General features: G+C 33.7%; 5 protein-coding genes across 5 annotated transcripts; 2 read left to right on the top strand and 3 right to left on the bottom strand.

The window, feature by feature from the left end:
* The first annotated feature begins 5,171 nt into the window (after positions 1–5,171).
* Positions 5,172–9,751, top strand: LOC106300316 (protein NRT1/ PTR FAMILY 1.2). The gene is made up of 4 exons (XM_013736428.1): positions 5,172–5,464; positions 5,558–5,775; positions 7,706–8,265; positions 8,542–9,751. The coding sequence occupies exons 1-4, from the start codon at positions 5,368–5,370 to the stop codon at positions 9,485–9,487; spliced, it is 1,821 nt and encodes a 606-aa protein (XP_013591882.1). The 5' UTR covers positions 5,172–5,367; the 3' UTR covers positions 9,488–9,751.
* A 962-nt stretch (positions 9,752–10,713) lies between these two features.
* LOC106299289 (protein PLANT CADMIUM RESISTANCE 8) lies at positions 10,714–12,031 on the bottom strand. The gene is made up of 4 exons (XM_013735401.1): positions 11,744–12,031; positions 11,600–11,671; positions 11,305–11,517; positions 10,714–10,995 (listed from the first exon to the last, which is right to left on the bottom strand). Exons 1-4 carry the CDS (start codon positions 11,940–11,942, stop codon positions 10,913–10,915), a joined length of 567 nt encoding a protein of 188 aa, XP_013590855.1. The 5' UTR covers positions 11,943–12,031; the 3' UTR covers positions 10,714–10,912.
* Positions 12,032–12,549: 518 nt separating this feature from the next.
* LOC106300740 (protein CURVATURE THYLAKOID 1C, chloroplastic) lies at positions 12,550–13,763 on the bottom strand. Its single transcript, XM_013736948.1, has 6 exons — positions 13,607–13,763; positions 13,446–13,540; positions 13,261–13,347; positions 13,116–13,178; positions 12,996–13,033; positions 12,550–12,796 (listed from the first exon to the last, which is right to left on the bottom strand). The coding sequence occupies exons 1-6, from the start codon at positions 13,704–13,706 to the stop codon at positions 12,742–12,744; spliced, it is 438 nt and encodes a 145-aa protein (XP_013592402.1). The 5' UTR covers positions 13,707–13,763; the 3' UTR covers positions 12,550–12,741.
* Positions 13,764–13,964: 201 nt separating this feature from the next.
* Positions 13,965–14,729, top strand: LOC106300739 (photosystem I reaction center subunit VI, chloroplastic). The gene is given in 4 exon segments (XM_013736947.1): positions 13,965–14,024; positions 14,026–14,129; positions 14,198–14,324; positions 14,408–14,729. Coding segments are annotated over 4 exon segments (456 nt in total). The 5' UTR covers positions 13,965–13,979; the 3' UTR covers positions 14,588–14,729.
* Positions 14,730–14,795: 66 nt separating this feature from the next.
* LOC106300738 (rop guanine nucleotide exchange factor 11) lies at positions 14,796–16,824 on the bottom strand. The gene is made up of 5 exons (XM_013736946.1): positions 16,539–16,824; positions 16,070–16,416; positions 15,705–15,968; positions 15,294–15,614; positions 14,796–15,207 (listed from the first exon to the last, which is right to left on the bottom strand). The coding sequence occupies exons 1-5, from the start codon at positions 16,822–16,824 to the stop codon at positions 14,815–14,817; spliced, it is 1,611 nt and encodes a 536-aa protein (XP_013592400.1). The 3' UTR covers positions 14,796–14,814.
* Between the last annotated feature and the right edge of the window lie 1,995 nt (positions 16,825–18,819).

Below are 18,819 nucleotides of genomic sequence, written 5' to 3' on the forward strand. Positions count from 1 at the left end.
TGCAGCAGAACTGATTCGCATCAGGCCATCTAGTGAGCATAGATATTCACCATACTAATTACTCACGGGTCATGAGCCAGACGTGTCCCACATCAAAACATTTGGATATGCCGTTTACGTTCCAATTGCTCCACCACAGAGAACGAAAATGGGACCACAAAGGAGGATGAGAATATACGTAGGATATGACTCCCCAAGCATTATAAAGTATCTAGAGCCAACAACCGGTGATTTGTTTAAGGCCAGATACGCAGACTCACACTTTGATGAGTCCACATATCCGACCTTTGGGGGAGAGAACAGCCGGTTGATAAAATAAATACAATGGTCTCGACCATCAATATCTTGGCAAGATCCTCGGACTAAAGAATGTGATATGGAAGTCAAAAATATTATACATCCACAAAAGCTAGCTAATCAGTTGCCAGATTCATTTGCTGACCCGAATAGAGTGACTAAGTCATACATACCGGCTTGTAATGCACCTATAAGAATAGAAGTCCAGAAGGGACAAGAACAAGTTGCTACAGAGTCTAAACAACGTTTAAAACGTGGTAGACCTATTGGTTCCAAAGATAAAGAGCCTCAGAAGTCCAAAAGAGGTGTCGGACCCGAGAGCATTAAGAAAACCGTCCATGACATTGATGGACCGGCCGTGCCGACCAAAATGGTCGAGCCGAGTGGGCCGGCCATGCCGAATGAACCGGTTCGACCAATGGTACCATACAATGAGGTTCGGGACGCTGAACTTCATGGTACACCAGGTCTGGATAATCAAGAGATCTCGATCAATTATATAATGTCTGGAACACAATGGAATATAAAAGATATCGACGTCGATGATATATTTGCATACAAGGTAGCACTTGAGATCATGGATATAGATGAGGATCTAGAACCCACGTCCATATATGAATGCATGCAAAGATCAGATTGGATCAAATGGAAAAAAGTTATAAACGTAGAGTTAGAATCATTAAAGAAAAGAGGCATTTTTGGTCCTATAATCATGACACCAAGAGATGTCAAACCAGTGGGATACAAATGGGTCTTTGTGAGGAAAAAAAATGAGAAAGGAGAAGTAGTGAGATATAAAGCACGGCTTGTTGCACAAGGATTCTCACAGAGACCAGGAATAGATTATGAGGAGACGTATTCCCCTGTGGTGGATGCAACTACATTACGATTTCTAATCAGACTGGCCATAAAAGAAAACTTGGATTTACGCCTAATGGATGTAATGACTGCATACCTGTACGGTCCACTGGATAATGAAATCTATATGAAAGTTCCAGAGGGTATTGAGCTCAAAGATAAAAAAGGTTCTCGAGAACAACATTGTATTAAGTTGAATAAAGCCTTGTACGGTTTTAAACAATCAGGTCGAATGTGGTACAATAGATTATCAGAGTACCTAGTGAAAGAGGGTTATAAGAACGATCCAATAAGTCCATGTATTTTTATCAAGAAATTCGACAAAAAGGGCTTTGTAATCATGTCGGTATATGTGGACGACCTGAATATAGTAGGAACCTCTGGAGAGATTTCCCAAACAGTTGAATGTCTAAAGAAAGAATTCGAAATGAAAAACTTAGGAAAAACTAATTTCTGTTTGGGACTGCAACTTGAGTATGTAAATAATGGAATCCTTGTGCATCAGTTGGCATATACAGAAAAGATACTCAAGAATTTCAATATGGACCAGGCTCATCCCTTGTCGAGTCCTATGGTCGTGAGGTCCTTAGACCTAGAGAAGGATCCGTTCGGACCAAAGAAACCGGACGAGAAAGTGCTCGGTCCGGAAATGCCTTACTTAAGTGCCATTGGAGCTTTAATATACTTGGCTAGCCACACTAAACCAGACATTTGTTTTGCCGTGAATCTATTATCTAGATTTAGCCCTTTCCAACTCAGAGGCACTGGAATGGAATAAAACATTTGTTCAGATACCTGCAAGGAACAAAAGATCTCGGTTTGTACTATACCAACCGGCCAAGAGAGAGTTCGGTTGGATATGCTGATGCAGGATACTTATCTGATCCACATAATGCTAGATCTCAGACTGGATATGTTTTTATATATGGTAGAGCAGTAATATGCTGGCGTTCTACAAAACAATCCTTAATGGCCACATCTTCTAATCATGCCGAGATCATAGCAATGTATGAAGCAAGCCGTGAGCTTGTGTGGTTGAGGAACATGACCGGCCACGTCCGTGTAGAGAGTGGTTTGGCCGTGGGAAAAGAAGAGCCAACAATCATCTATGAGGACAATGCAGCTTGCATAGCTCAACTCAAAGATGGATACATCAAGGGAGATAGGACAAAGCATATCTTGCCCAAATTCTTTTTCACCCACGACCTGCAGAAGGCCAAAGAAGTTTAAGTGGTTCAAGTTCGGTCCAGTGACAATTCAGCCGATCTTTTCACCAAGTCTTTGCCACCCTCAACGTTCAAGAAACTTATTCATCAGATAGGAATGCGCCAACTGAAGGATCTTCAGTGATGCATTCATCAGGGGAGTTTCATGCGTTGTACTATTTTTCCTATCTATGGTTTCCATTTTTCCCACATTGGGTTTTTGGTTTTCCTAGAAAGGTTTTAACGAGGCAACATTAAGCATGTTACAAACCCATATGGTTATGGCATCCAAGGGGGAGTGTTATAAATCATTAAGTGGATGACCCATAACCAAGACCAGAAGAAAGCCCAGTCGGCCAAGAGGAGGTTCAAAGTCGGCCACTACAACTTTCATTTTCTCTGTTTTAGTAGTTTTCCTATTTCCAGTTGTATTAGGTTTTGGATACTTTGCTTTTTCTTATACTTTGTAATTCCTATATAAAGGAACCTTATGATTCATTAATAAAACACAGAAGAATTCCCATTCTTTTAAAACAGTTACACAGTTTTTAATAAAATAAAAGTTACCTAAAAATTGAAAACATCTTATACTCACTTTGTTTCATAATAGATGATGTTTTGAAGAGTTATTGATGTTTCAAAATACATGATGTTTGATATTTTTCAATTAGTTTGAAATTTATTGAAAACTGTGTGACCAATGATGTTTTATAGTGTTTTTGATGATTGACTGGATTAGATTTATTTTATATTTTTAGTGTTACTTTTTAGAAAAATGTATATGTTTTAATTCTTATGATTTCATCCAAAACATCAACTATTTTAGAATATAAAGAGTATATTGAAACATCAATTTTTTTTGAAACATCTTACATTTAGAAACAAAAAGACTACTAGATTTATCTTTCTCTGCATAATTCAACATTTGATGGGAACATATAAATTGTGAACTGAACTTATCAGCAGTTCTTTTTTTGTCAACATTTATTCAACATTTTGTGAGCTATTATGGATTTTCTGGCAGATTACTGTCAATAAGCTTGACTTATTTATGAGCAATGAGTTACGACTGATGGGACGAAACCGGAACAAAAGCGAAGCTTTTTAATATGATTGCACTAACTTTAATGAGTTCTTTATCATTCTTTAGATGATACTAACGAATAAAATATTTAAGAAAATACTAGTCCTTAACGGAAAAAAAGAGAAAGAGAAAAAAAAAGAAACGAGAGACAGCGAAAGAAGAAAAGCTGGTAACCTCATGGGATGTTTCGGCTTGTTCAATTATTTCGATACTTTTGATATGATTTTGTTCCATTCCTTTTTGATTAATCGGATGTGAAAGCTATCTACTTTGTTTATTGTCTGAAGGATGAAGAGTTGAAATTGTTTACATTTTAAAATATATAAAAGTATGCAGCTCTAATTTTTCTTTTTAGAATTGTCTCTTAAATTCTTATAAAGATGAAATGTTAATTTGACTACACAAATTCCATGGTTACTACACAAATTATACTCCTATTTGACAACTATTATTTCCTAATCATAATGCAGACTACACAATTTTTTTATGGCTACACAAAGTCTATGGTTACTTTAATGTAATATAAAGTACAAACATAACTGTTTTCCCTCTTTTTTCTTCTAAGAACATATTTATTGCTTCTGTCACATTATCTTCGTATAATATAACAACGATTTTAGGTTATAGTCTGCATTATCATTAGGAAATAATAGTTTCCGAATATATGTATGGTAGAAACGATTTTTATATATTAAAGATGTTTGTTATTATGCTTAGATGGCGTAAATTGGTTCAGTTATTACAGAATTTATCGAATGCAAGAAATCAATTTTAATATAGTAAAAAAGAACTCTAATCACTTACCATAAAAAAAGAAAAAAGAATTCTCATCACGATTTTTTAAAATTATAATCTGAATTGAAAACCAAATTTGAACCAATCCAAATCTGAATATAAACCAATCAGTTATCAATAATGACGTTATTCCTTATTATGTAACCACACATATAGGCTGTAATTGGATTATCAGTTTTTAGAATGGAATAATGTAGATGATTTATTTCATTTATTCCATAACTTTTTTTTTAACATTTGTAGTGAATGAAATGAAATGTTCATTCCATCAATTCCACAAAAAATAAACAAAATTCAAAGAAGTCATTCCATTACAATTCTGATCATAAATCAATGGAATGAAAAATATTTTGTTTTCTCCATATTTCATTCCTCTAATTCCATTCCTTTTTTCCACTAATTGCAGTTTTAGTTAACCAGTTACAGCCATATAGTAACATCTATGCCTTTCAAACTTTTTAATTTAGTTAGTTCAGGAATCAAAGAAAATATGTAGTCTTTTTACATTCTTTGAATATTAGAAACCAAGAATCTAAACATATTTCCGCGTTTTGGTTTTGTTACTTAAAATGTCTTATGCATTATTTTGGTTGATGTTAACATATACTAAATTATAGGGAGATATTTCATATTTTACATACAGTTATTATAAGTAATAACTACAAATGATGTCTCTGTAAAAGAGAACAAAAGTAAAGGAAGAATATTGCAATACATTAGAAGCAAAATATAATAAATACCAATAACAATATATATATATATATATATATATATATATGAATAGCAAAAAAATACATATGTAGAAAATATCTAATTATTTCTATTCAAGTCGATGTTAGTCAAATTCTGATTACACCGTCTAAATTAAAATTCCCCTTTAATATACTGTACTATTTCACTAACCTGTCTGAAAATGAAGCAGATATTCCTATATATTACTATAAATTGCACACTTATCGTGAAAATGAGGTAGAGATTCCTCTCTATCTGAAAACAAAATCGCATTAACTCTCAAATCACTTAACAAAGACAAAGATCTTCCTCTTCTTCTTCCTTTTACCTTCCTCTGTCTCTCTCCTATATAAACTCACCAGACCATAGTGTTCATCCACCAAACAAACTGAAACAATGGAGAACCCTACAAATGAAACAGAGGCTAAGCAAATCCAACTCAATGGAGAAAAGAAACCAAAGGGTGGAATCATCACTATGCCCTTCATCATAGGTATATTTACATTTTCAAAATCTCTAATCCTCATTTATCATTTCTCTTTGATTTCTGAATATTTAATTTATATTGTTAATTATTATGGTGAAGCTAACGAGGCGTTTGAGAAAGTGGCGAGCTATGGATTATTACCAAACATGATTATGTACTTAATCAGGGATTACAGATTTGGAGTAGCAAAAGGAACCAATGTGCTCTTCATGTGGTCCGCTGCAACAAACTTCACTCCTCTCTTGGGTGCTTTTCTCTCTGATTCCTACTTAGGCCGGTTTCTCACCATCGCCATTGCATCTCTCTCCAGTTTCTTGGTAATTTTCAATCTCTTCAAAAAAAATTCTGGCAAGAATCACTAAATCGGATTACCTTAACCATTCTCGCTTGGATTTGAGACGCTTGTTTAATTCATTTGGTTTCGATGCTGAAATACGACGGTGTAACTTGGTTTTTCTTAAACCGGAATTGAAATATCCAACCTCGCTTCGGATCGAACTAAACAAAAGGAAGAAAAAAAAGTTTCCGGTTTAGCTGTCGGTTTGTGAATTTTCGTAACTACTCACTAGCTTGTCATTAGACTGATAGAATCCGTAACGGATTTCGAAAAAACGGACAAACTCTTTTTTTTTTAAGTTCTTACCATATACTTTTCCGTTATAATTATATTTTATACCTTCAAAAGTAGTTTTAAATAATAATTTGTCAATAATATTCCCTTTGTTCAATAATATAAATTGGTTAAAGATGAATATGAATATTAAATAACATAAAATGTTTTTAACATATATATATATATTCTATTAAATCAATCGCGAAAGAGTTGTATGAGTATAATGGTTATAAAATATCTAGTAAATAAAAATATATATAAAAATATGAAAATAAATTTATATTTCAAAACATTAACGTTTACAAAAAAAAAAATTGTTGAAGGATAGTGGTACGAGGTTTTTCTTTTATTTTCAGGTTTTTTATAATAAATTATCGATTTTTTTTTTTAAAAAAATTGAATATTCGAATGCATAGTATTGGAGCGGATTAATTTAGTTTCAGTCGTTTTCATCTTTGCTGTACCATTAGATAGGTGGCCTTCTCCATTAATAACGTCATATTATATAATATTGAATTAAAACTACACTATACAATAACAATAATAATTTTGTACAGTTTTAGTAATTTTCACACTTTGCATGTGACTTTGTAAGACATTTAGGACTCGTCCTATGAAAAACATTGCTGCGTTATTGTTTTCTTATGTTTGTATTGCACTAAAAGTCGTTTTCAAATTAATTTTTAGCGTGCCAATTCCATGTGTTTTGCGATATCTAATTTTCATTTTCAATAATTGCTAAATTTAAGATGTCCCTTGTAAGTGGTGTGAATGACTCATAAGTGACCACAAGGCAAACCCATAATTTCAGATGTCACAATATTCCATTTATGCAGATCAAAAGAAAGGTGTGTGACTGGATAATAAATAAAGTAAAAAACTACAATTATTATATAAACAAATAAAACTTATTAAAAGAAACTTTTATATGTGTCTGCATGCATATGCATCGGCTGGTTTTAGGTCCGTTTGGTTTTATTATTTTTTTGAATAAGAGGGTATCTCGAAGTTGAATAACTTTAATACAATGCATGCGACTTTGAATTGTTTGTTCCCTATGGGCCAAGCTTGGTTTTGTTCATAGGCTATAAGGCTATATAGCATGTCGTCGACATGTAGATGTTATTAGGCTTAAGCAATTTCAACCGTGTGTGACCATAGTTTTGTACAACTTGTCCTATTCTTGGGTAAAGTCGACCATCTTGTTTTTAATTTTATTAGATGTCTGAATTTTTGTTAATGTCGACTGATTTGACATGTTGGTACAATTATTTATCCCTATCTTTTGATTTTAATTTTGGTAGGGTTAATGACATAAGACTTTACATTTGATCTACCAATATGTGGTCGTGGTCACGGTTTTGTTGCCGATATGAATATTGGAATTTTCTTCTTCAAAGTTTTTCATTAGTTAAAAATGTTTAAACATAACGATATGTAATGTTTTCGTTAGCCGACATTGTGGGCTATAAGTAATTTAGTAAGGATTTTAATAAAAAAATTAAACAATTTTAGAGACTTATATTTGTGTAAATTATTTTTAGAATTTATAGACCATATGCCAATATTTCGTTTGTCTATGCATATGACCGGCTGTTAAAATTTAACCGGGTCATTTTTGAATCATATCACAGGGAATGGTGCTTCTATGGCTTACAGCAATGTTACCACAAGTGAAGCCATCACCATGCGATCCCACAGCGGCTGGAAACCACTGTGGTTCCGCAACTGCATCTCAGTTGGCTCTTTTGTACACTGCATTTGCCCTTATATCGATCGGATCAGGCGGGATCAGACCGTGTTCGTTAGCCTTTGGAGCTGATCAGTTAGACAACAAAGAGAATCCTAAGAACGAAAGAGTTCTGGAGAGTTTCTTTGGTTGGTACTATGCTTCCTCAGCTGTGGCTGTACTTATCGCGTTCACTGGCATTGTTTACATTCAAGAGCATCTTGGATGGAGAATAGGGTTTGGTGTGCCTGCGGTTCTCATGTTGATCGCTGCTTTTCTGTTTGTTCTTGCATTTCCTCTTTATGTTAGACGCAATGTGAGCAAGAGTCTCTTCACCGGTTTAGCTCAAGTGGTTGTTGCAGCTTACGTGAACAGGAAGCTAAGTCTACCAAATCAGCAGGACTCATCAATTACTTATTATCACATGAAAGATTCTGAACTCAAAGCTCCAAGCCACAAATTGAGGTAAATCTACTTCATATAAATATATTTTTTCTCAACTCTATTGATTACTTTACAAGCAAGAAAGACCATACTCTTCATTAGGTCTAATAAAAACATGATGCTCTCTTTTTAACTTTTGATTTTCTCTTGATTAATTTTTTGAACCAAGCTTGTTATACAAGAAACATGATGCTCTCTTTTAACTTTTGGTTTTCTCTTGATTAGTTTTTTTGAACAAAGCTTGTTATACAAGAAACATGATGCTCTCTTTTTAACTTTTGATTTTCTCTTGATTAGGTTTTTGAATAAAGCTTGTTTAATAAGTAACCGCGAGGAGGAGATTGGGTCAGATGGGTTTGCTTTGAAACCATGGAGGCTATGCACAACAGACAAAGTAGAAGAGCTTAAGGCATTGATCAAAGTCATACCGATATGGTCCACAGGTATAATGATGTCCATAAACACTAGCCAAAGCTCGTTTCAGTTGCTGCAAGCCACTTCCATGGACAGGCGCTTGAGCCGCCATGGTAGTTTTCAAGTACCAGCTGGATCGTTTGGTATGTTTACAATCATAGCCCTAGCCATGTGGGTCGTTCTATATGACCGTGCCGTCATCCCATTGGCTTCAAAGATCCGGGGTAGACCATTTAGGCTAAGCGTTAAGCTAAGAATGGGATTAGGCCTATTCATGTCATTCTTAGCAATGGCGATTTCCGCGATGGTGGAAACCTTGAGAAGGAAGAAAGCATTAAGCCAAGGGTATGCAAACAATGCTAATGCTATTGTAGACATCTCGGCGATGTGGCTCGTGCCACAATATGTGTTACACGGGCTAGCAGAAGCTCTTACCGCGATAGGACAGACCGAGTTTTTCTACACCGAGTTTCCTAAAAGCATGTCTAGCATCGCAGCGTCTCTGTTTGGTCTAGGTATGGCTGTGGCTAGTCTCTTGGCTAGTGTGATCCTCAACGCCGTCAATGAACTCACCTCAAGAAATGGTGAAGATAGTTGGGTTTCAGACAACATTAACAAGGGTCATTACAACTATTATTACTGGCTACTGGCTATCATGAGCTTCATCAATGTGATCTATTACATGATATGTAGCTGGTCGTATGGTCCTTTGGTCGACCAGGTGAGGAATGGTAGGGTTAATGGTGTGAGAGAAGAAGAGGAGTTGCTTGACATTGTTCGGAAAGGCTTTGAAAAAGAAGATCTAAGAGGCGTTGTTAAAACAAATTAAAGGAATTAAAGATCTTGCAAGATTGTATTTTGTCTATAGGATTGGTGTCTATTGCATTTGGTGTGTGTGTTGTACTCAGGTATTAAGGTCTATAATATAAGATTTGTAATTAGATTACATTGTGTGTTTGCATTTTAGGGGTTTTGATACAAAAAGGTTTGTTATTCTTGGCTATGTTATTCTTTTACAGGCCAAACTGTTTGTTGTGTTTATTGTGTTATTGCAATTGATGGTGTCTTCTGTGTATATACTGTTGGTTTGTTTCTTCGTTTTATTATATTATGTAAAATGATATAGGCCTATTGAAATAAGAGTACTCTTGAAATAAAACCATTAAAATATCATCAGGTATGCTCTGAAAAGTTTGGCAGAAAATGAAAAGGAATTATGAACTGTTTAATTAACAATTTAAAAGGAAATAAAAAGAAAAGGTTAAAAACGAGGATCCATCTAAAAAATTCTTTAGTCAATTTTTTTTTTTAATTTTTTCTCCTATCGAATATTACGGCTCTTTTGGAAATTAGGGTATCTCCATCCCTACTCCATATTTTATTTCAAAATGGAATAAAAAATGAAATAACGAAGAAAAAAATTATTCTATTTATAGATTAATGTTTTTATTTTTTATTCGTTACTTCATTTTAGAGTAAAATATGGAGTAGAGATGAAAATGGTCTTAGAACGACGAAGATCCATAAATAGAGAAGATGAACTGTTAAGAAGACGAAACTATAAAAATTAAATTCAATGGTTTTTGTCGGAATATAAATTATTCAAAAAGAGAGAAAATTGGCAAATAACCAAATAAAGAATTAAGAGATTGTTGTAAGAGTGTAAATTCCAGACTATTAATTTACATCTTACATTCATTTTTTCAGAATCAATAAGCGAAGTAAATGACAAAACCAAAGAAAGAAGTAGGGATGTCAATTGTGCTAACTAGGTCTTAAACCCGCAAAATCACATTTTTTAATCATCAACAAATTTTGGTTTATTGTATAATTTTTTTTTCAAAATGAAAATTTAAAACAAAGTAAACTAATTGATTATCCACGTCCAAAACTGCAACTTTGAAAACCAATTGAATTGACGTTTACCCTTATTTAATAAGTTAAAAGCGCAGAGGTCAGGTTAAGAAAATGGTAGAGCGAACCCGTTGACAAAAACAACATCCAATTTAGTTACATCAACAATAACATTTCTACAATAGTCAACAATTGATAAAAAAAAATCAAACCAATTTAGTTACATAAAAACAACAACAACAAATCCCATACACTTGAACAAACCGTTGTAATCATTTTAACTAATTAATACATATAACACACTTGCACTTTATTTTATTTTTTTGAATGAACACACTTGCACTTTATAACGCTCGCAAATAATGTGTATCAAATATGGAGCTTAACTAAGAGTAAATGTTTACTTAGTCATATATTGATTTGGTGGTGCATTACCTGGTGCTTCACTCCCATATTGCCCTTGAGCAAGTATCCCATTCCAACCTGCAGTTATAAACACACTCTTAACAATATTCAATATATATACACATGTTCCTTTCTATATAATTAAAAAGTTATTTCTTCTATGAAAAGTTCAGAGTATTTCTAGAGCATGCTTAGTATTCTAAACGTACAGTATGTTTATACATAAATCCGGTTATAATACTTCTCTTTTTTTTCTTTCTTATAAGTAAGGTTATAATACTTCTCCTTCTAACCGATTAGACTAACAGCATTTGAACACATATAAGTAAAAGTTTCATGGGCTATACTAACTCAAATTTTTTTGATAGAGGAGATTAAAGTTAGTACCCAAAGAAGGATCAAGATTCCTAGCCTTGAGCTCTCTGTATTCTTGACAAAGAGAGCAACAAGAGCATAAAACATGAGTGGCACAATCTGAATATGGAGCTTCCACAAGATTAAATCTTCTCCTCATTTTTTCCCTATACTTTGATCCCATCACCCACTGTGAGCACAAAGCCGGCATCATCAACAAGTATATGAAACTTCCAAGTGGACAAGCTGCATAAACAATTGCATATATGAGCTTCAAATTAATGAATAATCTTATCTCGGTTTCAATTTGTGTAAACCGTAAACATACTCATCTCTCCTTCATCCAACACCTCAGCTATTTGTCCGAATGTCACACATGGTAAGATTGCTGTCATCACGGCTGCACATAATAATAAAGATTAGTGAGTCCATTAATGTTGAATATTTTGCTATAACAGTATGGATACAATACCATTGGTTTGGTCTTCTTGACAATCAAACAAACCACTCCTCCATGGAGTCCCAACCGATATGTTAACATTAGCTTGATGATAACTCGGAGGTGCGAATTGGCTCATCGGAACTCCGGTTTGTTGGACCGGTATACCGGTTTGCTGAACTGGTGAACTGCCATCTGGATTCTCCCTTTGTGGAGTAGTAACACGACCCATTGGTTGATATGTATAGTGTAGCTGAGCTAGCTTGATGTGAAGGGTTGATTTATAGAAGGAGAAGCTTTCTTATTTTTCTCCTTGGCGTATGAAATAATCCAATAATATTCAATAGAAAAGTTGCGTTTTTCTTATTAATAAAACAAAGAAACTTGTAATCTCTTTCGCCGAAAAGAAAGTAGAGATTTCGGATTACATAGTTCACATTTAAAGTTTTGACTTCTTCAAGGGTTGAGTGGGTGGAAGTCAATGGGTTATACGAGTATATGTCTTAATCAAAGTCAACGTCTTGAGCCAAACCTTCCGATTTATTTTGTTTAATTTTTCAAACAAGTTGCGAGCAAAACCAAATAAATCTGATTAAATATCATATTCCTTGGTCTACTCAAAATTTGAATCATATTTTTTTGTACAAGTAGGCTTTAAGATTGATACGAAATATTTTGATTTCTAATTTTAAAATAGGAAACGTGTTATTCAATACAAAAAAAATTAAGAAAGAAAATTGCAACACCCAAAACATTTTATTTGGATATATAAATAATTATATGTTCTGCTTCTAGAAAATAAATATGAATACTAAGATTTTACTAATAAATAAACTCTGTTTAAGCTAAAACTGATCCTGATGTCTTAATTCTTTATATGAAATGATTGATTCGTTTACAAGAAACAGCAACCAAAACCCACAATATAGTATTTACAGGTTCAGTACATGAAACTGGACTCGAGATAACAACAACAGCTATCATGTGACAAATCACAAATCATCTCAGAATAACACATGCGTTTTACTGCCTTACTGGCCAAGTATATCCGCTACTGATTTCTTGACAATTTGGGATAGCTCCTCTCTGAAAAAAGTGGAGAGAAATATAGATTAAAGAAAGACACTTTCATTCGGTTTCAAGATCCACATTTGATATGAAACTTACTACTTAAATCAGAATTTTAAAAAAGCTAACTTCAGTTCTATAAAATTTATAGGGCATCAGACTCAGAAATTTTACGGCTATAAAAACAGAATCGTGTTTAAATGAGGATTTAAATTACCTGTCGGGTTTGAACAAGAGATATCGATATGTAAACCACTGCAAAACACAACGATTAGGTTACATGACTTAAAGGAACAGTGCATATATATTCGTTGATATGATGTCAAAGCTTACTTACCGTTGAGAACAAGATACCAACTAGTTCAAACCCAGAGGAGATAACAGGCAATTTGTCGATTGCCTAATGAAGAAAAATAAAAATCTCAGAATATTTAAAACAAATATAAAACCAAAAAGGTTTTATTAAGTGTTTTATACTATACCGTGATGATGTTAAGTGAAGCCCAAAGAGCCACAACAGCAGCAAAACTCAAACCAATAAGACCTAAACGATCTTCAGACTTATCCCACTGAAACAAGTTACATTCCAAGAAACCAAACAATGTCCAAATCAAAACTTAACACATACATGTGTGTTTAAATGGAGCAGAGGTTTTTGGAGACTTACAACATTCTGAATTGAACTAATGACGTCGAGATCAGATGATTCAGAACTTTTGCCACTAGCTTTCACCATAAGACCCATGCTATGGCTTCTTCTATCTACAAGGAAGCTCAAAACTCAGAAACTCGATCTCATATTAAACAATTACAGTGATGAATCATTACCTCGAATAGGAGAAAATGGGAGTTTCTGAACTGATGTGAGGTTAGGTTTTCTCTGAGTGAGCAGCAATGGTGGAGGCAAACTTGCAGAAACAGACGCCATTTTAGAGATTTCTCGTTAATCTGAGGAAGAAGAGAACGTCCAAGTAATTGTTATTGAATAGCAAGAAACAACTTTAGATAGCCTTATCTTCCTCTAATCCACGTGGCATCTCATCAGTGGCATAAAAATCTCTTACCCATTTCGCCACGTGTCAGAACATGATCCAAGTGAAGTAGATTCTCTAGCTATACAAATGACAACAATCCACTCACTTACTTTGGCAACAACAAGAAGAAGGAGAGAAGTCTTTATTGTGTGTTTGGTCTGACAAACATGGCATCTTTTGCAACCATCGCCGCCGTTCAACCATCCTCCGCCGTGAAAGGACTCTGCCACCGTCAAAGGACTCGGAGGAAGCTCTCTCGCCGGATCTAAGCTTTTCATTAAGCCTTCTCGCCAAAGCTTCAAACCCAAATCCACAAGGTATATCAAAAGCCTTTTTATTTGGAATCTTGGATTGAGATTAATGAGAATGTTCCTTTTGGGTTTAGGGCTGGTGCCGTGGTGGCCAAGTATGGAGACAAAAGCGTTTACTTTGATTTAGAAGATTTAGGTAACACAACAGGACAATGGGATTTGTATGGATCTGATGCTCCTTCTCCTTACAACCCACTTCAGGTTTTTTATTTGAAACCCTAAATATCTTATATGCTTCTTCAAATTCTGAGAAAATGATTGTGACTATGAGACTTTGCTTGCAGAGCAAGTTCTTTGAGACATTTGCTGCTCCTTTCACAAAGAGAGGTTTGCTTCTCAAGTTTTTGATTCTAGGAGGAGGCTCTCTGCTTACTTATGTCAGTGCTTCCTCAACTGGTGATGTTCTTCCTATCAAGAGAGGTCCTCAAGAGAAGCCTAAGCTCGGTCCTCGCGGCAAGCTTTAAATTAGCTTTCTAAATCCCTTGAAAACATCAGAAACTTTCTTCCCAAGTCTCTGAACTCCTGTTGTTACTGATCTATGTATATTGTCTTGTGTTAATTGCTATGATGAATCAATGAAAAAAAAATTGCATTTCAAGTCTGCTACAACACAATGGTGTGCTTTTTTTTCATTTGAATCATGGACAAATAAATTGCATTTCAAACCTAATTTTACAAGATTTTTTTTTTCTCAAGAATATCTTGCGGTTGGACTCCTCATAGTTCCAAGATTTTCAAGATAAGAACTCTTTTTGTTGGTTGTCATAATACCTGTGACTTTTGACAACAATGGTTTCTCTTTATCTCCTCCATAATAGCTTTCTTTCTTCACCTCATTGTTCTTGTTACCCCATTGCATAACATCTGAGAGTGATGTCCCTGAAAGCCTTTCCTCTGAGAAACTAATCCGTTCCTCCTTCGGTTTCTCTGTCTCTATAACAGTATATCTATTCTTACTAGATGCATTTGTAGGTTCTTGAGTAAGCTGATCAGCGTATAGCACGTCTTCTATTCTTGACATCACCGTGTGAGCCAAACTCTCAAGCACTCTTGAGTAACTCTCTAATATAGCAAGTCCTACATCCTGCAAAACAAACCCAAACCCTAATAATCAGAAGGGTCAAAATAGCATCTTACAAGGTGCATTTTGTAGCTTTTTTTTTTGTTTACTCTGTTGCATTGAATCTTGGTGATATCAAGTGTGGATTGAGAGATTCCAGGAAACCCTAGTTTCAAAAGAAGCAAGATAGTTTCAGCTCTTTCTTCAAACTGTTCTCTCTTCTCAGTACTCACTGTTGATCCCCAGGCAGATTTTGTGTCTTTCTGCACCATTTTCCTCTTCCATATCACAATCGACGCTTCGATTCTGTTCTTTAGATCAAGAATCTTGTGCTCAGATGATAAATCCATTTCAATTAGGAACTGGTCTGCATCAAACATCTCTACTGTTATCATTTTGTATATCACATCTCCCAAGCTAGCTCTCCCATTCTGTTTTCGATAAAAGAAAAAACATCGGTAAGGACCGGATCATTAACAGATTGTTGATGAATGTTTGTGTGTTTTTGTTGAGTAATTAACCTTGGGAAGTGATTCTAGGTAGCTCTCAGGAATCTCCATTTCAGACAGCACTTGAGCGTTTATTGCCATTGCAGCTTTAAGGACTTGGTTAACACATTCCTTTTGGCTCTGTAGAAACCTTCTTGATATCTCTGAGAGGCCATTAGGTGGGACTTTAACCGCTGGTAACCACCATTTATCATCGTTTCTTGTCTCGCCAGAATCAGGAGAATCCTTTTTGACATAATAAAACTCGTTCTGATCCTTGAATTTATCAAGACAATCCTGAAAACAAACAAAAAGAAAAACAAAAAATGTCACAATTTCAAGAAAATGGATATAAAATGAGAGATTATATTTTAGTAAAATTGTGGTGTTGTTCTTACAAGAAGCATTGCATCTAGTTTCTTAAGTGCGGGAATGTTGCAGAGAAGATCTGTTCTCTGTCTTGTTGACATGACTTCCATTGAAGTTCCATCTTTGTTTGTTTGTTGCGTTGGAGCGAACTCAACTATCTGATCAGCCACAGAGATAAGCCATCCAATTTCTCTTCTCCACCGCGCTTTTCTATCAGACGCCATTGGCTCTAAACGCCTCTGCTCTCCAAACGCAGACGCTGCTAGATTGGTAATGGCGTTAGATAAAGCCAAAGCTGAAGAAACGCCTTTTCCTCCTCCAGACATATCTTCTCCAAGAAGCAGTTTCGAAAACTTTTCTTTCATTTGGTCCATTGCTGTAATAACATAAGCAGAAACTTTGTTATATTTGCCCTAACTTGCCTCCCAAGAACATTTTAAGCCTTAACTTGGGAGACAAGAAATTTAGAGGATATGAATCAATTCATTAGGTTTTCACCTGCTTGTAACGCCTCCATCGATTCGGATGAAACCATCCTCGGAGCGGCAAGCTTGTCGTTTCGGTTGGGCGTTGCACCACCGCTTAAAGGCAATGACGGCCGGTCAACGCTACTGGCTTTTCCGGGTTGACTTCTGAACATCATCATGTCATTGTCATCTTCATCAAAATTGTCTGTATCGACACAATCTGAGCTCCAGCTTTTAACACGTCGTGAAGCTGAGTGTTCGCTCATGTTCTTGAAATGAAACAATCTTGATTTGTAGCTCTCTTGTTCTTGCTCCATTGCTTTGACCCTTCTTAATTAAAATAATAAAAAAAATGAGAAGAATTCTGTATTTTGAATTTTTTTTTAATCTCTTTTGTTTTCTTAATCCTGTAATAAAGAGGAGTTTAGGAGATTATGGAGAGAGAAAGAAACAAACTTAAACTAACCAAAAACGGTGTTTGATTTTTCAGACTTAGCAAATACAGAACACCATTGTTTGCTTCCTGTTAATGGTTTTAATTTTTTTTCTAAATATCTGATTTATTTTAGTAACTATTACGATTCGTTGTCCATAACCATAAACAAGTGAATCTGGTCAGAAATTATATATATATTCTTGGAATGTTTTTACTATTTATAAGTGACTACTTGGTGGAATGTGGGGTGCACGATAATTGGAAAATAAATTTCTCAAATATGCTTTTCTAAAACCAATCTTAAATCATCAAGGAGGACATGTTACAAACCCTTACCTGTAACTATTATTATTTTTTCTCCTAAATCAAATTAAGGACATGGATGATAATGTCATCTTGGAAGGCTTCTATTTTAAAAGGCTCCGAATAGTTTACTATATATTAAGCGGAGTGGATGGGACATTGCCCACGAATTGTGCTAATGATGATTAGTCAATTAATGAATCTACTGTTGGTGGAGATTATGTATGCATCTTAATAAAAGAGATGTTATAACGGATGTATGAAGATAGTGCTGAAACATAAACGAATGTTAAAAGTATTTTCCACATACAATACGGTTAAAACACAAAGGTTTCGAATGACTGGACTTTAGATCGTACTCTGGCTTGAGAATTCTCATAATTGTAATATAAATATCCTGACTATACTTTACATTTAGTTAATTAAAACAGAAGTACAAATAAGAAATAACCCTAAGACTTACAACTTAATTACAATATAATGTCATTCAAATAATTAATAAACTTAAATTTAAATTAATTTTTTTTTTAAATCTATTTCACAACAAATTCATGATAAATATTACACTTAATGCACATTAATACTATAAACCTTAATATGTAAAGTAGAAAACATCTTTCCATAAATTCGTGGGTATTATCCTCTATTAAATAATGTTTATCATTTTTCAAAGTTTTATTGTTAATGAAATTAATTAACAATATTTAAAAATTTTAAAGGATATGCCGTATTTGGAAATAAAAACTTAATAATGAGAACATATTTAAAAATATCCATTTTACTTGATAATTCTGAATTTGTACCTAATTAAATTTTTAAATAATCATAAATTCGTGGGTATTATCCTCTATTAAATAATGTTTATCATTTTTCAAAGTTTTATTGTTAATGAAATTAATTAACAATATTTAAAAATTTTAAAGGATATGCCGTATTTGGAAATAAAAACTTAATAATGAGAACATATTTAAAAATATCCATTTTACTTGATAATTCTGAATTTGTACCTAATTAAATTTTTAAATAATCAATTTGACTAATCTATTTAATTGATGATATTGTTTTAGATATATATAACTAAAATGTTATTAGAAAATTATTTTTAAATTATGTATAATATTACATATGTTCAATTGAATTTTACCTTAAATTATTTTTCTTTAGTAAGGATTTGAAATATTAGATTTGGTAATAACATGTACATTTAAGTATCAGTATTAAAAAATTAAAAACACCTAAGATTTTTCTTATGAGAAAATTGTAATAGGGAAAGTTTCAAAAGAATATTTTTCAAGTTTTGTATGTAAAGAAAAATATTTAGATAAGATAACAATGTTCTAAAAAAATAAAAAAAAAAGTTCATATAAAATAAAAATCCTATATATAATAAAATGTTAAAGTCAATAAGTTAAAATACAATTAATTTGATAATAATATAAATACAAGAAATGCAATTACTCATTCTAACAAATGACTCATTTTAATAAGTATAATATAAATATTTTATTTAATACATGACAAATATTTATATATCGGGTTGAGAAATTAAAAATTAAGACTACTTATATAACGG

Source organism: Brassica oleracea, chromosome C6 (genome assembly GCF_000695525.1).
Source record: "Brassica oleracea var. oleracea cultivar TO1000 chromosome C6, BOL, whole genome shotgun sequence".
Classification (NCBI taxonomy): domain Eukaryota; kingdom Viridiplantae; phylum Streptophyta; class Magnoliopsida; order Brassicales; family Brassicaceae; genus Brassica; species Brassica oleracea.

Excerpts from the sequence above, each read along its gene's own strand:
- LOC106300740 (XM_013736948.1), bottom strand. The coding sequence starts at position 13,706 with ATGGCGTCTGTTTCTGCAAGTTTGCCTCCACCATTGCTGCTCACTCAG. Across the intron at positions 13,348-13,445 it reads TTAGTTCAATTCAGAATGTT|TGGGATAAGTCTGAAGATCG; the intron begins GTAAGTCTCCAA and ends AACTTGTTTCAG. Across the intron at positions 12,797-12,995 it reads CTCTTGTTCAAACCCGACAG|AGAGGAGCTATCCCAAATTG; the intron begins GTAATTTAAATC and ends CACTTTTTTCAG.
- LOC106300316 (XM_013736428.1), top strand. The coding sequence starts at position 5,368 with ATGGAGAACCCTACAAATGAAACAGAGGCTAAGCAAATCCAACTCAAT. Across the intron at positions 5,465-5,557 it reads CACTATGCCCTTCATCATAG|CTAACGAGGCGTTTGAGAAA; the intron begins GTATATTTACAT and ends ATTATGGTGAAG. Across the intron at positions 5,776-7,705 it reads CATCTCTCTCCAGTTTCTTG|GGAATGGTGCTTCTATGGCT; the intron begins GTAATTTTCAAT and ends ATCATATCACAG.
- LOC106300738 (XM_013736946.1), bottom strand. The coding sequence starts at position 16,824 with ATGGAGCAAGAACAAGAGAGCTACAAATCAAGATTGTTTCATTTCAAG. Across the intron at positions 15,969-16,069 it reads AACTAGATGCAATGCTTCTT|GATTGTCTTGATAAATTCAA; the intron begins GTAAGAACAACA and ends GTTTGTTTTCAG. Across the intron at positions 15,208-15,293 it reads CCAAGATTCAATGCAACAGA|GATGTAGGACTTGCTATATT; the intron begins GTAAACAAAAAA and ends TTTGTTTTGCAG.
- LOC106299289 (XM_013735401.1), bottom strand. The coding sequence starts at position 11,942 with ATGGGTCGTGTTACTACTCCACAAAGGGAGAATCCAGATGGCAGTTCA. Across the intron at positions 11,672-11,743 it reads TCAAGAAGACCAAACCAATG|CCGTGATGACAGCAATCTTA; the intron begins GTATTGTATCCA and ends TATTATGTGCAG. Across the intron at positions 10,996-11,304 it reads GAATCTTGATCCTTCTTTGG|GTTGGAATGGGATACTTGCT; the intron begins GTACTAACTTTA and ends TTATAACTGCAG.